This window comes from Nanorana parkeri, unplaced genomic scaffold (assembly GCF_000935625.1).
Source record: "Nanorana parkeri isolate BGI_ZX_2015 unplaced genomic scaffold, ASM93562v1 scaffold42, whole genome shotgun sequence".
NCBI lineage: Eukaryota > Metazoa > Chordata > Amphibia > Anura > Dicroglossidae > Nanorana > Nanorana parkeri.
Genome location: NW_017306310.1, coordinates 592594 through 606810, shown reverse-complemented (window position 1 = coordinate 606810; position 14217 = coordinate 592594). Strand labels below are relative to the sequence as shown.

Sequence of the window (14217 nt, the reverse complement as noted above, 5' to 3'; positions counted from 1 at the left end):
TTTTTTTTTTTTTTCAAAAAATTTTTTTTTTTTTTTTTTTTTTTTTTTTTTTTTTTTTTTTATTTTATAAAAAATTTTTTTTTTTACTTTTAGGGGCTTCGGGGGAAATATTAGGGGTCCAAACAGATCCCTGATATTGCCCTTTTTAAAATAGAAAAAGAGGTTGAGAACACAGAGTCCTCAATCTCTTTTTCTGCAGCCCATGTTATAAATGAACAGGAATCCTCTATACTGAGTGTTCCTGTTCATTCATAACTTATGGAGGTAGTATGTTTACCATGTACACTATCATGAATGAACAGGAAGTGATGTAGATCACTTCCCATTCATTCATAATTGGGGACACAGTAAACATACTATGTCCTTAATTATTTATAAACACTGATCACTAAATGTTTGTCCATCCTGGATCGGCTGTCACAAGAGGTCTGAGCGGTGTGGGACGAGAGCTCCTGTGACAGTACTGCAAGCTGTCTCCACCCCCTACATCGCCACTCTCATAATCTGTGACCGGAGGCTGAGTGGTGCGGGGAGGAGAGACGCCGGCTGCTTACAGCGCTCTCCTCCCGCACTGCTCGGCCTCCTGTGACAGTTTCTCTCCTCCCCGCTGGGACACAGAGCAGCGCCTAGTGGGGAGGAGAGAAAGAACGGATGCACCGCTATTTTGGCCAAAAAAATTCCACTTTCAGCATTTTGCCAAAAGTGCCATTTTCAGCCGATATGTTTCTGCGGCCGAAATTTCGGTTCATCCCTAGTCATTACTATAAAAACGGTCTCCTCAATAAGGCCCCTAGAAAAACGTTTGTTGTCTGAGCCACCCTGGTTAAGAATCACCGGGTCTCTGTGGATCCTTCTTTGTGACTACCCTGATATTTCGTCATTAATACTGACAATTCCCAGGAAGGAACGGTCTGCTGGTTCTTGATCTGATTCAGATCGGCCTAGCTATGACATACAGGAGGAAGAGTGATCGCATAGGGCCCAGTTTTCGGAATTGCTGCACATGTGGTCGGCAGTTCAATAGGAGGATTCTATGAGGTTTTTTCACAGAAAGTGTGTAGTTGTTTTGGTAATCTTATATGGTCAATTTAGAAGCAAGTATTGCGTAGCTCTGTTTATATTTTTGATTGGTTGCAGGGATTTGCCATTTTCTAGGTATCTTTTCTATGCTATGACATGATTTGGTTTTAAAGAAGAACTCCATTAAAATTAAATTATTAACCCTTGCCTGTGGGGCTACCCCTGCACTGCAAGGGTTAACTGCTTGTTTTTGTCTAGGGGAAAAAAAGTTATACTCACCTGAACCACGGAGGCGACTTGTTCTTAGACGGTCCTTCCAGCATCTCTTCCCCTCCTCTGCAGCAGTCTAAGGTCCCATAAATCATCAAATTCTATACACCGTATAGACGTGTGGACGCCGTAGGACGTTCCAAATGCTCCAGTGAAGGAGGAGAGAGGCTTGAGGGAACGTTGTGACAACTGTCCGGCTTGGAGCTTCGGGTGAGTTGGCTCCATTGCAAGGGTTAAAAAAAAGTTTTCCTGGAGTTCTTCTTTAAATGACTGAATATGTTTGCATTGTTTCTGTGACAATAAGAAAAATGAAGGCACAGTTCCTTGACAGTAAACCATGTTTTATATTGTACACGCAGGCAAATGGCAGCTGCCACTCACACACTCTGAGCGGTTCCGATGTGAATGATAGAGTTTCTTGAACGTAGAGTATGTTTTTCCTTTTAATGTGACTGCAGTCTTCACTCTCACCTTCCTGCACATGCTGCCCTGGAGCTCAGAACAGAGAGAAGAGTAAATATTGATTGATGCAAGGAAGGATTTCCTGGATTTTGCCCCTTAACTATAAACTGACTGGATATATTCCGTAGAACCGGTGGACAGGTTTACATCACTGTAATGAGTGATCTTAACACATGTGAGCAACGGACCTTTTTATCGTTTTTATCATCACCATTGAGGCCGATTCTGACTTGCATGCGTTCCTCAGATTGACTCCATTTCTATTTGTCTATCTGTGGGAAAATATAGTGGTCGTGGTTTACTTTTGTTTCTAATCATGTGAGGCTTGTTTTTAACACATATCATCAAGTGTCACCAGCTAACATTTCTCTGTGTCCCACTGAAGTCCCAGGCATCCCGTTGACCCTTTGTGATTTACAATTATCCAGGGATCATGTCTGGAACACTGTACTCTTCCTAGATCCCTTTTCCATTACCACAGTCGATTTTCTCTGTGCAGTGTTTTCTAATAATTAAAGCATCTGCTAATATTCCTATCCTGTCCTGTGAAAATGAGTATGTGCTGGAATTATGGTTTAAAGAATGTGTTTTCTGTACCATCTGTCCTTTACTGTATGAGACAGGAGGAGTCTTCCATTGCAGCATTTAAACATGGAAAGTCAGGTGACCAGACCCAGGGAGGGAGAGTAATAATTCTAATCACATGAAACCAAAACGAGGAGCTATTTTCCACCAGGTTCTTCCTGAAGTTTCATGGAATTCCTTCCACATTTCCCCGGTAGACATAACATACGAAGATTCATGCGAAAAGTATCTGTCCTTAGTTACATGCATGTACTCTCAATTCACTAAGCTAAAACACCAGAGTAAAGATCCTTCTTTTCCAAAATGTCAAAGTTATTTTCAACCAAGTCCAGTAAGATTAGATATTAGTAACTTGGCTAAAATAAAGATCCTTATCCTTGTGTAAAGCTTTGAGAATTGAGCATTATGTATTTGGTATTTACTTAAGGAAATTGAGAGAAAGATGATTGATATTATTATTATACAGGATTTATATAGCGCCAACAGTTTGCACAGCGCTTTACAATATAGGGCAGACATTACAATCACAATACAATTCAAGACAAGATGGTAAGGAGGATGATATAAAACTTGTAACAGTACCAACAAGTGATACAAAAATCACCAGACCCCTGAACCTAATGAGATATTTAAAGCGGTTCTGTAACTATCTCTTTCTGTGCAAAGTGGCTTCACCATGTTAATGGGGGCATCTGGCACACACAGTTACCTTCCAGATTCCAGCATTTTAATATGAAAATACCAACTACCACTTCACAGTTGGTATGCGGACCTGCCCTCTTCTGCCTCCTAACTCCTTAAGATTGGCCCCCTAATGTGTTGGGCAAGTCGCATTGCCCAATCTTGAGGTGAGGGGTCATGGCTCAGTGCCAGCTTCTGGTGGAGGTCTATATCTACATTTTGGAGCTCCCGGGGTGCTTTTGGAAAGTAACAAAGCATAAATGAATGCACCATTGGCACTTTACACAGGAAGAACCAAGTAGAAGCACTTTGGAAATGGCACAACGCAACAATAAATAGTTAAGTTTGTCCTAAAGTTACACTGCAGTAAAAAATTTATAACTGCAACTGAGCTGTACTGAAACAGCAAATCATGGTATAGCCGTTGTCCCAACACCTTATATTCTAAAGCTTGTTCCAGGTCAGTGGCTAAAGATGAAATGTCTTAAATCTTCAAAAATGGCAGCTCCCATTCTTGTCAGATTCCTTACTATGGTTCATAAACTGTACTTAAACTGTAAAGTTACATATGCTGCAGTCACACAGCTGATATTGTGGAGTCAGTTCAGGAGGGAATGAACTGTAGAAATGTAGCTGTCATCTGTAAATAGCAAGTCCTATGTGGTTTCAGGTAAACGGGCCTGAAGTGTGGCTAATATGCATTGCGGGCACTGATGTCATAAGAAGCTTTACTAAAAGTGAATGAAGGTTGACTGCTAAGGTTGGCACCCATGGTGCAAAGCACGCTGAACTTGCCTTTTACAAATGATGGGTAAGATCATGAACACTTTACGCTTGCCTGTGTTATTTAAGAAGATCTAACTTTGCCATTTAGACCAAAGCTAAGGTACCAAAGGAAGACAGAAAAATGTTAAACTGTTGGTTTATTATACATAGCTAAATGTTGTTAATACTTTTAAAGGGACCCACAATCTTCAGACCACAAACAGGTCCATGAACAAGGGTGTTTGGCTCAGTAAAATATTCTTATTTATGTCATTTGAGAGTAGAGGGACAGGAAATAAGTGGTGCAGGCAGATGCTCCAGCTAATCTCAGGCAATATCAATCTGGACAGGTCTACTGTTTTGCCTAGTTACCAAAGAGTGGCTGGCTGATGTGGTTGGGGACCTCCACTAGATATGAGATTGTTGCATGATCAGGCCAAAAGGAAATGAATTGAGTGGCTCTTCTGTTAATGAATAGCCTTTCTAAATGCACAGTAGGGTTTTTATCTCTGTAAAGATAGTATCTTATCACAGTAACATAAAAAATATTGTTTTTCTCTTCTAGGTGAGGTCATGCCATCTTGATGGTCTGTAACATGGGTCGTTTCACGGACTTTGGCACCCAGACTGATGCTGTGGTGGTGCTGTCTCTAGCACAAGCAGCCGTTTTGGGACTGGTATCGGAAAATGAGCTATTTGGTGCCACCATCAGTCCTAGTAGTTTTTTCCCAGCCTCAAAAAGTGAAGGCTCCAATAATGGACCAGTTGAAGATGAAAAACCAGAACCAGAGATGTACATAAACACAGAGGGAAAGGAGTCAGTTGACTCTCCGGAAGATGAGGGATTGGATCCCGAAAAGCACACAAGGCGAAAGAAGCGACTGCCTGTCAAAGTCATTCCAAAAATTAAATCGGAAAAACTTGAGGAGGAAAGAGATGAAGTAGAGATCTGCCAAGTAGTGGTGGAGGCCAAAAATGAAGAGCCAGATAGTGAGGAAACACTTCCGCAAGAAGCTCAGGAACAGGAATGTGATAACACTGTACCGAACAGTTCGTTAAAAATGATTGACCTCAGCACGTTTCGTAGGCGGCCCAAGAGGCGACTTTTCCGTGACAGGCAGCGTCATCAGGCAGATGCAGGATACAAAAACACGACGCAACACCCTTTTCAACATTCGTACCCTATTCCCCCAGTACCAGTTATCCCAGGGAATTCTAATTTGGACAGCATGCAAAGGCAATGTAGTTATGGTTCTAGCTTAATGCAGCCATGTGAAACCCGAGCTCCAGTAGTTGGATCTCCTAAGACAGAGGAAAGCGGACAAAACTATCCCTGGTCGGAGCCTAATGATTTTGAAACAGACACCGCTGATTCAGTTGAGCGTAACAAAAAGGCACAGCTGGACAGATTAGACATAAATGTCCAGATTGATGATTCCTATCTGGTTGAGGCTGGAGATCGCCAAAAACGATGGCAGTGCCGGATGTGTGAGAAATCCTATACCTCAAAATACAACCTAGTCACGCACATTCTGGGGCATAGTGGAATCAAACCCCACTCGTGCCCTCATTGCAACAAACTTTTCAAACAGCCAAGCCACTTACAAACCCACCTCCTCACCCACCAGGGGACAAGGCCACACAAGTGTGAAGTTTGCAACAAAGCATTCACACAGACCAGCCACCTGAAAAGACACATGTTGTTGCACACAGACATCAAACCGTACAGCTGCCGATTCTGTGGCCGAGGCTTCGCCTACCCAAGTGAGCTTAAAGCCCATGAAGTGAAACATGAAAATGGCAGGTGCCACGTCTGTGTGGAGTGTGGATTGGACTTTGCTACACTGACACAACTGAAGCGTCACATCTCCTCACACCAGGGACCCACAATGTACCAGTGTATGGAGTGCAACAAATCCTTCCACTACCGCAGCCAGCTACAAAACCATATGCTGAAGCATCAAAATGTCCGACCATTTGTCTGTAAAGAGTGTGGCATGGAATTCAGCCAGATCCACCATCTCAAACAGCATTCACTTACACACAAGGTGGGTAGTGGTTTGTAGTCTTTCTTCTATGTATGTGAGAGCTTCTGAGGGCCTCTTTTTTTATTTTTCATATTTACAGGGTTATTCACTAAGCTGCCGAATAAATAACCGAGCCATAGTGAAGTGAGCCAAACAACGTTCGGCTATTCGCTACGGCTCAGTGCGGCTGATTTCAGCCGTACATCGGTCAGCTAATCACTATGGCTGCACTTCGGTCAGCTGAACCTGCTCTGCATGTTCGGCTGAACTGAAGTGCAGAAGGTCTTCGACTCAGCCAATCCAACATCTGGATCGGCTGAGTCGAAGGTCCGGCAGCTCGGTCGCTGCTGTTCGCCCCAATTAACATAGGGGCCGAACGGCAGTTAGTGAATAGCCGAATGCCACCGAGCGACATTCGGCTCGGCTATTCTGCTCGGTACCTCCGTGGTACAGAGCAGAATAGGAAATCAATTTCAAAATAATAATAATAAAATAATGAAAAAAGATTTTAAAAATGTGAATAAATGTAAAATCTAAAAAAAATAAAAATACATTTTTTAAAAAGAAAAAAAATTAACAAAAGAAACAATTGGGGGGAGCTAGCAGTGACAGATAGCTCCGGCCAACTGTTTCCTATTGGCCGGCACCCGCAAGAGTCTTCTAGCATGTCCCGGCCAATGGATCTGGGCGGAGTCGGCCATGATGTCACGGCCGGCTGCGCCCAGTTCTCATTGTTTCATGACAGTTCAACATCCCCAAGTCATTTGGGGACGCTGATCTGTCATTACAACGGGGCGGACCCAGCCGTGACTTCATAGCGAGGCATTCAGCCAGTCGTTCACCCCGTTTTGGCTGTTACTTCGGCTCAGTCGAGTGGAAGCATATGCCTTTGGCTCGGCTGAGCCGCTTGGCCGCCTTCGGGAGCTATACGGTCTATAGTGAATAGCCCATACAGCAGCCCTTCGCTTCGACTGAACCGCAACCGAAACTAGCCGAAGGATCAGCCGAAGCTACAGCTGATCCTTCGGTTAGCTTTGTGAATAACCCCCTTAGTTTGGAAGAGAGAATGGGAGAATCTGATTGGTTGGTCTGTCCAAGACAGGTTTTTTTGTTTTTTTCTTTAGCTATTTTCCATCATAAGGTACAAGGTGGTATTGTTTCGCCATCTTTATTCTTTATAGTGTGTTTCAACTAAATCCTATTAATATAAAACCCTATATTAAAGTTATTATAGGTTGTATAGAATGAAGCCAGTACATGCACAGAAATCCTCCTGGCTAAAATATGAACAATGCGGAGCATGCTGAATATTGTGGAACAATAGCCAGAAACAAGCCACAGGTTGCTGAGCCTGCTCTGCAAGTACTGATTTATCCCAGATATAGATATATAGTATGCATAGCATTAAGCAGGAAGTCAGGATATAGGGAACACCCAGGGAAACAATCATACATTTGTCTGTATCTCCTATGATTCTCCAGCATACAGACAATGCATGCTTAACAATGACTGTTATCTTCCTGTATGACAGTGTAACATATAAGATTAGAGCACGATATGTCATGCTTATTAAAGAGTACAATGTGCCCTGTTAACTCATTAAAATGCTGTATCTGCTCTAGTGTTTATATGTTCTGAATTGGTTTGAATGTTTTCCCTGTGGCTGGATGGCAGTTTCCTTACAGAGCTATCTGGCTCCCTCTAGTGTAATATGGATCTGAAACTTTCCCTGTTGTTTTAGAATACATCAACTTTTGAATAGATAGATATTTTAGATAGATTAAAGAGATCAACCCGATACAATCTGTGTGCGGTATTGTGATAGTTTGTAAATATTTCTGTACATAGGACTAGCTATATTTACTCTTTGAATACACAGGTTCTGCTTCCTGCATTGCAGTGCAAGACATTTTCTGCCCTTTCTCACAATACAAGTCTATTTCAAGCTAGCCATGCACCAGTAGATTTTGGCCAAGCACTCTGAGAGGCATGGATAGATGAAACCTCCACTTTGGCTATTGTATTCTGACAGCAGGAGTCCACTGTTGGGAGAAAACATGATCCCACGGCTGGTTCGCCCACCCGGGGCGCTGATCTGTCATTTAAACAATAACAACTGGGCGGAGCCGGCCGTGACCTCTGCCAGTTGTTGTTCATTGGCCTATGACCTGCTAGAAGACTCGGGCAGGTGTCGTTCAACAGGAAACTGTTGGGCAGAGCTAGCTGGTCCCTGTAGCTCCACCCAATTGTTTTTCTTTTTCTTGAAAAAATAGTAAATTAAAAAATATTTATATTTTAATAATTTTTATAATAATTTTTGAACTTTTATTTTTTTTGCATTCTTTTCACTTCTTTTCTATTCTGCTCGATACCTCGGAGTTACCGAGCAGAATAGCCGAGCGGCATTCGGCTATTCACTCACTGCCGTTCGGCACCTATAGGGCTAATGAGCTGCCGGAGCTTCGGCTCAGCTGATCCAGATGTTGGATCGGCTGAGTCAAACTCCTTCTGCACTTGGGCTCAGCTGATCGACGGCAGCCGATGTACGGCTGAAATCAGCCATACAAGACTGAAGTGAATAGCGTTCGGCTCACTTCACTTCGGCTGGGTTAGTCACTCGGCTGCCTTCGCCTTTTGTGAATAACCCTCGAAGTTTGTCCATAAAGTCTTTGGAATTAGCTGGAGACAATTTTCAAAGTCGGCCTAAGTATTCTTGAAATGTTATTTATAGGTTCCTCCTAAACAATGGCCTGTAGCACTCTACAGCCTAATGTCAGTGTTCCAGAGCGTTCATTGCTCATAGCACACATGGCAGGAAAGGTAGAATTCTTTATTCTTTGTATCCACTTTACTTTGAAGCTGAGCTGCAGGTAAACAGCTTCATATACAGCTGGAATTCCTGTATGGGAGCTGTCTTGCTTGTCAAAGGATTTGTGTTTCTGTCCATGGAGTCTTGGAACTTTAGATGACCATACGCTCTACAGTCTGATTGTACAATCTCCTATAGAGCTATTGTCAAGTGTGTACTTCAAGGCCCTGACTGATTTGATATAAATTGAATAGATTGTTAGGTTGCCCTCATATTACACAGATCAGATTGTATAGTGTGTGACCAGCTTTGCACAGCCGTCCTGGTGTTCTTAACTAGCTAGGTTTCCTCCATGCTCCCTGCCTGTGACTTGACAGTGAAGGAGCAGCAAGAGACTGATAAAGTTACATCTCTGCTCCTGTGTGAATTGAATGAGAAATGAAAAAAATTAAAAAAAAGCTTGATTCCCTCATCCACGCTAAACAGCCGCCATCTGCTGAAACAAATTTCAGGTTGGGAAGCCTGTGTTGTATGGACTTGCATTATAGGTAATAATGAGTGTGGGTGAATAATAGAAGTGCTCATTATTACATGAAGACAATCTCCAACAAGTTAAATATCTAATACATTCTGGTCAAATAAAAAAAAAAAGGCATTGAAATGCAAACAAAAAGCAAACTTTACTTGAACGTTATGTTTTTTTTTTTTTTTTATCCAGCACATCTGTAGTGCCAAACTTTACCAAACCCCCTTTGTTGGTAATCCAGAGATCACATTCTTTCGACTCATTACTGTGTGTCATAGGGATGCACCGATACCGTTTTTTTCGGTATCGAGTAGGAGTACTGATATTTATATTTCGGTACCGATACCGGTACTTCCGCTAGCATGTAACCGGCTTTCCGGGCAATCAGGTAGCCGGCCATGCATGGTTTTTAATAAAGCCTTCTTTTGGTTAATGGACACCAAAGACCCCTTCTCGTAGCCAGCAGTCTTTAGGTTATTTATTAGAAAAGGTTTCTTCTGGGTATTCTGCTTGGGTACATTTTAGCACATGTGAAGTGTTTGCTGATATTACTATTGCTGATAGCTCACTGATTGGTTTCATGTGTTGCCTCAGAGTGGAAGGTAAACTTTTTCCAACTTGAATAAAAAAAAATGCTGTATATTTTGAAGCAGTCACAGATGGAGCTGGGGAAAAAATCATACAGAAGTTCCAGCCCCAAATAATGTTTAGGACTTTAGGAAACACAGGAGGAGGCCAAAACAATTCCTTCCTGATCCCGTGCTGGCGATGTGACAGCTCCCAAGATTCACATATGATTATCTCAGTTTGTAGAGGTCGCCAGACTTGTATGTTTCATTTTGTAAGGAAGACATTAAGTCCTTTCCTCACTCGGTGTACATCTTATGAAAAGTACTCCCATTACAACAACATGAACAGAGTATCCAATCAATAAATGATCAGTTTACCATAAAATTGGTTTGCAATTCAGTTTTTACTCATGGTATTTATTCTTTAATTAAAAAGTTGTGTTGGATTGGATGGAGACTACACTTCACATATCCTCTGTGGCAAAGTTTACAGGCCGTCATTGCATATAAAGTGGAACTTTGGCCAGTCTACTAAGTTCATCCTTGAAATACAGACCTATAAACTATTTTTACTGCCATAATATATGACATTCTGTTCGATTACAGTTATAGAGCGGTGCCTGTTTTTTGAGAACACCACTATTCATTATTGTACCTTTGCAACTTCCTCTGATGCTTGCTCAATTGACCACGAAGGAGCATCATCACACTGCTAGGTCTGCCATCTGTAGGCTACCGAAACATGCCAGGCTTACCCACACAGCAAAGGTCGAATGCTTGCTCGATTGGTCTAGGGGTTGAGTAATAAGCTGTAATGCCTACCTTATTCCTTGCTCCTGTGGCCTTTCTGCACGCTGTGGTACCGGTCCCCCATAGCCTCTTTCTAAGATGCATAGGCTGGTGGTTACACCAGAGAGGGTGAGGGAGCAAGGAACGCAGTATTATGGCATTTTCCAGGCAATTATAATGGTCTGCATATCCGGAAAGGTTCCATTCCATTGCTAACTGTTTTTGTATCTTTTTATTAGATAGTTTTGATTGCTGCTACATCTTCTTATTGCCACTTTATTATTTTTCTTTCTGAATGTCCCTTGTGTATATTCTTTACAGTTTAATTTGTGATAATAGTTGTCTGTTTTCTTTATTTGTTCCAGGGTGTAAAAGAGTTTAAGTGTGAGGTATGTGGGCGGGAATTCACTCTGCATGCCAACATGAAGCGCCACATGCTGATCCATGCCAGTGTTCGCCCATTCCAGTGTCACATCTGCTTTAAGACGTTTGTACAGAAGCAAACACTGAAGACCCATATGATAGTGCACTCCCCTGTCAAGCCATTCAAATGCAAGGTACAAGGCACACTATCTGCCCTTACTAGTGACCCTTTGTAAACGGGAGGGCCATTCTAAGCAATATAAATGTCAGCGGGTGGATGGTGAAAGCTCACAATGGCAAATGTTATTATCTATTGTATTATAGTTCTGTAGTACCCCCTACTTGTTTCAAGCTCATCAGAAGTCTCAAAATGTTCCCACATACCCCCATATGCTGGAGGCAGCCATTTTGTGGCATGTGCCAATATAAACTCCAGCTTATCCATCCATTAGAAGATGATGTCCTTGCCGTAGTAGTAAGTCCTGGCAAACTGACGAGCTCAGTAAGGATTTACACCAAAATCTGCTGGGTTGCAGCGTTACAATGTGTAAAATGGATGTGTTGTGAAATGCAATTCAATGATTGAAGATCTGTAGGCTACATTTGGTTGTAGGAATTCTGAAAACGCCTTGAAGCTTGGCTTTTCTTTTGTCACCTGAATTTGCACAGTATCGCTGTGATGCCATGTTTTCATACTTGTTACAGGATTGTAGAAACATCGACAATGCATAATCTAGCAGACTTAAATATAGTGCTCATCTATTTGTATTGCTTTGCTATATAGGTTTGCGGGAAATCTTTCAACCGAATGTACAACCTGCTAGGCCACATGCACCTCCATGCTGGATACAAGCCCTTTAAATGTCCCTATTGTTCCAGTAAGTTCAATCTGAAAGGAAACCTCAGTCGCCACATGAAAGTAAAACATGGAGTAATGGATATCACTTTAGAAAATCAAGGTAAGAAGACCATGCGCTCAGCCATGCCATTTATATTGTTGTGAAATGTCAAATTAAACAATTGTATTTACTAATTCCTGTTTTCTGGCTAACTAAGCCCCATGCCACTACACTACAAGAGCTTACCAGCAGGTTGTGGCTGCAGTGACATTGCCACTTTTCTTTCTCTCATGCAGCAATTATACATTGCTACTTCCTCACAAACTTGACCATTACATGGTCAGCCTTCGACCATTTACTGTTGGCCTGAGGAGCATAAGATTAAGTGAATTCTGGTTTTGGTCTACCCATGTAAGGCAAAGTAACAGGTTCTCTTTAATGCAGACCTCCACAGACTTATATATTTAACTGCCCATTCATTCACCAGGAGTGAAAAATGTGTAAGCTACAAGGAGCTGAAGATGTAGCTCACACAGGTCCATGGACTCTCATGTGAAAGCACTGACTGACCCAGTGCAATCAGATGTAGGCACTGTACAGGTATTTTGACAGCCGGCGCTGCAGAGGGAGATCCTTCAATCCGTGCTAAATAGCGTTTATCTTGTACATTTTTTTTGTTCATCCCAAAAGCCGAAGGAAAAAATCTACTAATTTATACCTACCCAGGTGATTGGACTCCTAGCTTCTAGGATGAGGATTAATCTATCCTTTCTGGGTTTGTGACCTGCTGGCAATTGCTGTATGTCAGTAGCATCCTCGTGAAAGAAGTACAGTAGAGCTACTCTGAGGTTGATTTGGTACAATTTAGAGGAAGTAGAAATGAAGGTCATTGGTAATGCATAAACCGGTTATGGGCAAAGCTTTCAATGTACAAGGGCTGTTGGTCCTACCAATTCCTTTTGCTAACTGAATTCATTTGATTCCAGACCATATTATGGAACTCCCAGACACTGAGACTAATGACATGGACAGCCAGCAAGAGATGGAAGATTATGAAGAGAATTCCTATGAATACAGCGAAGCAGATAATGTGACTGAAAATAACAACAGTTCAGCGACTGATCAGTCCATACCAGAAATGGTTTATTATAATGTCTTGTAGTTGCAGGACAATATCCCATATCTGAAGGAATTTCCAGCTTGAATTTCTGAAAAACTATTATTTTTTTTTGTATCCCGTAGAGGAAATGTTTTTTTTTGCGTTTCACTGTTTAATGAAGAACTTTGTGCTGTCAGCAGGGACCATGCCTTAGAATACTGATAACTTATACAGAACATACTGTCACATGGTCTCTCAAGGTCTGCTTTGCTTAAGGACAACATAGTAGACTTCTGTGACCTTGGCTAGTACCTGCCTAATTGCCTTGATTTAGCTGGACATTTCGGAGAATTTATTGTAGGTCTTTTGTAGGACCACACATCGACTGTATTTTGTGTTTCAGTAGTTTGATGCACTGGCATTATAAATGTTTGTGTTTGATGCATACTATTTGGGTTTCACTGTTCATATCTGAAATATTAATTCAGTAACCTGAAAGAGACTTGGAACAGCTGCAGGGAATAATCCATTATGTCTAGGAGCAGGATCTCATTGCAGTGAATAGTAGCAACGTGACTGATCCAAGAGTGTCCACAACGTTCCATCTTCTCGGAGGACACCGTGTACTCGAGGTGCTGAGGAGGATTGGTGTGAAATATATAGGACTAGATGCATACAACACATATTCTACCTCTCCTGCTCTTTGTCTCCCTGTCTTCACAAGAGCAGCTTCCTGTAGATTACACCAAAATGTCAGTGTGTTCTTCTTGCAAATACATTTTTTCCAGCTAGAAAAGCTAGAATTTCTTAGAGGTGTAAATGAATGTATTGTACAGTGTGTGCTAGGAGTGAGACACAGTATTTACAAAGATCCCAACTTCTAACCCAGGTTTTAAAAACCTAAACCCAAGAATAAAAATGTAATGTATTGCAGCTTCCCAGTCCTCAGATGCGATGGTTGCATTTGTTTTCATTCTTTGCAGTGCAGGAAATAACTGTTTTTGGCAGAAATTAAGCGTTTTTGTTACTTTCTATGAACTTAACTGCAAGCAATAACAATGATATATTTCTTGTGTAAGTTACTAATCCCATCACATCTCCCATGTAATGAAGATAAACAAAGGCAGACACATTTGAAGCTCAGCCATGGCTGCCCCCATAGATACAGTCAGCGTAGATACCCAGGGACTGGAAGTGTTATTCAAAATATCAAAAGTTTTTTTTAAAAGCCTGAGAAAAGAAAAGTAAAGCGGTTACCCCAAGCACTAGTAAGCTGCAATGTATTCTGGTTTTATCTTTGGGTTTAGATGTGCTTTAATGCACTTGTGAAAATAATAATATGTAAACCACTATTATTTAAAGGGTAGGTGCCCGTTTTGTTGCCTATTCTGCCTAAATCTAAGCGATTTTAGA

General features: G+C 41.7%; 1 protein-coding gene across 1 annotated transcript in view; it reads left to right on the top strand.

Moving 5' to 3' along the window:
- The window catches only part of ZNF710 (zinc finger protein 710), a 79828-nt gene extending 66478 nt beyond the window's left edge, over positions 1–13350 (top strand). Inside the window, exons 3-6 of the mRNA XM_018571653.1 lie at positions 4349–5831; positions 10869–11060; positions 11651–11825; positions 12692–13350. Of these exons, the coding sequence (XP_018427155.1) occupies positions 4368–5831; positions 10869–11060; positions 11651–11825; positions 12692–12867 (2007 nt within the window). The 5' untranslated portion in view covers positions 4349–4367 and the 3' untranslated portion in view covers positions 12868–13350. The remainder of the gene's footprint in view (positions 1–4348; positions 5832–10868; positions 11061–11650; positions 11826–12691) is intronic.
- Positions 13351–14217: the final 867 nt, after the last annotated feature.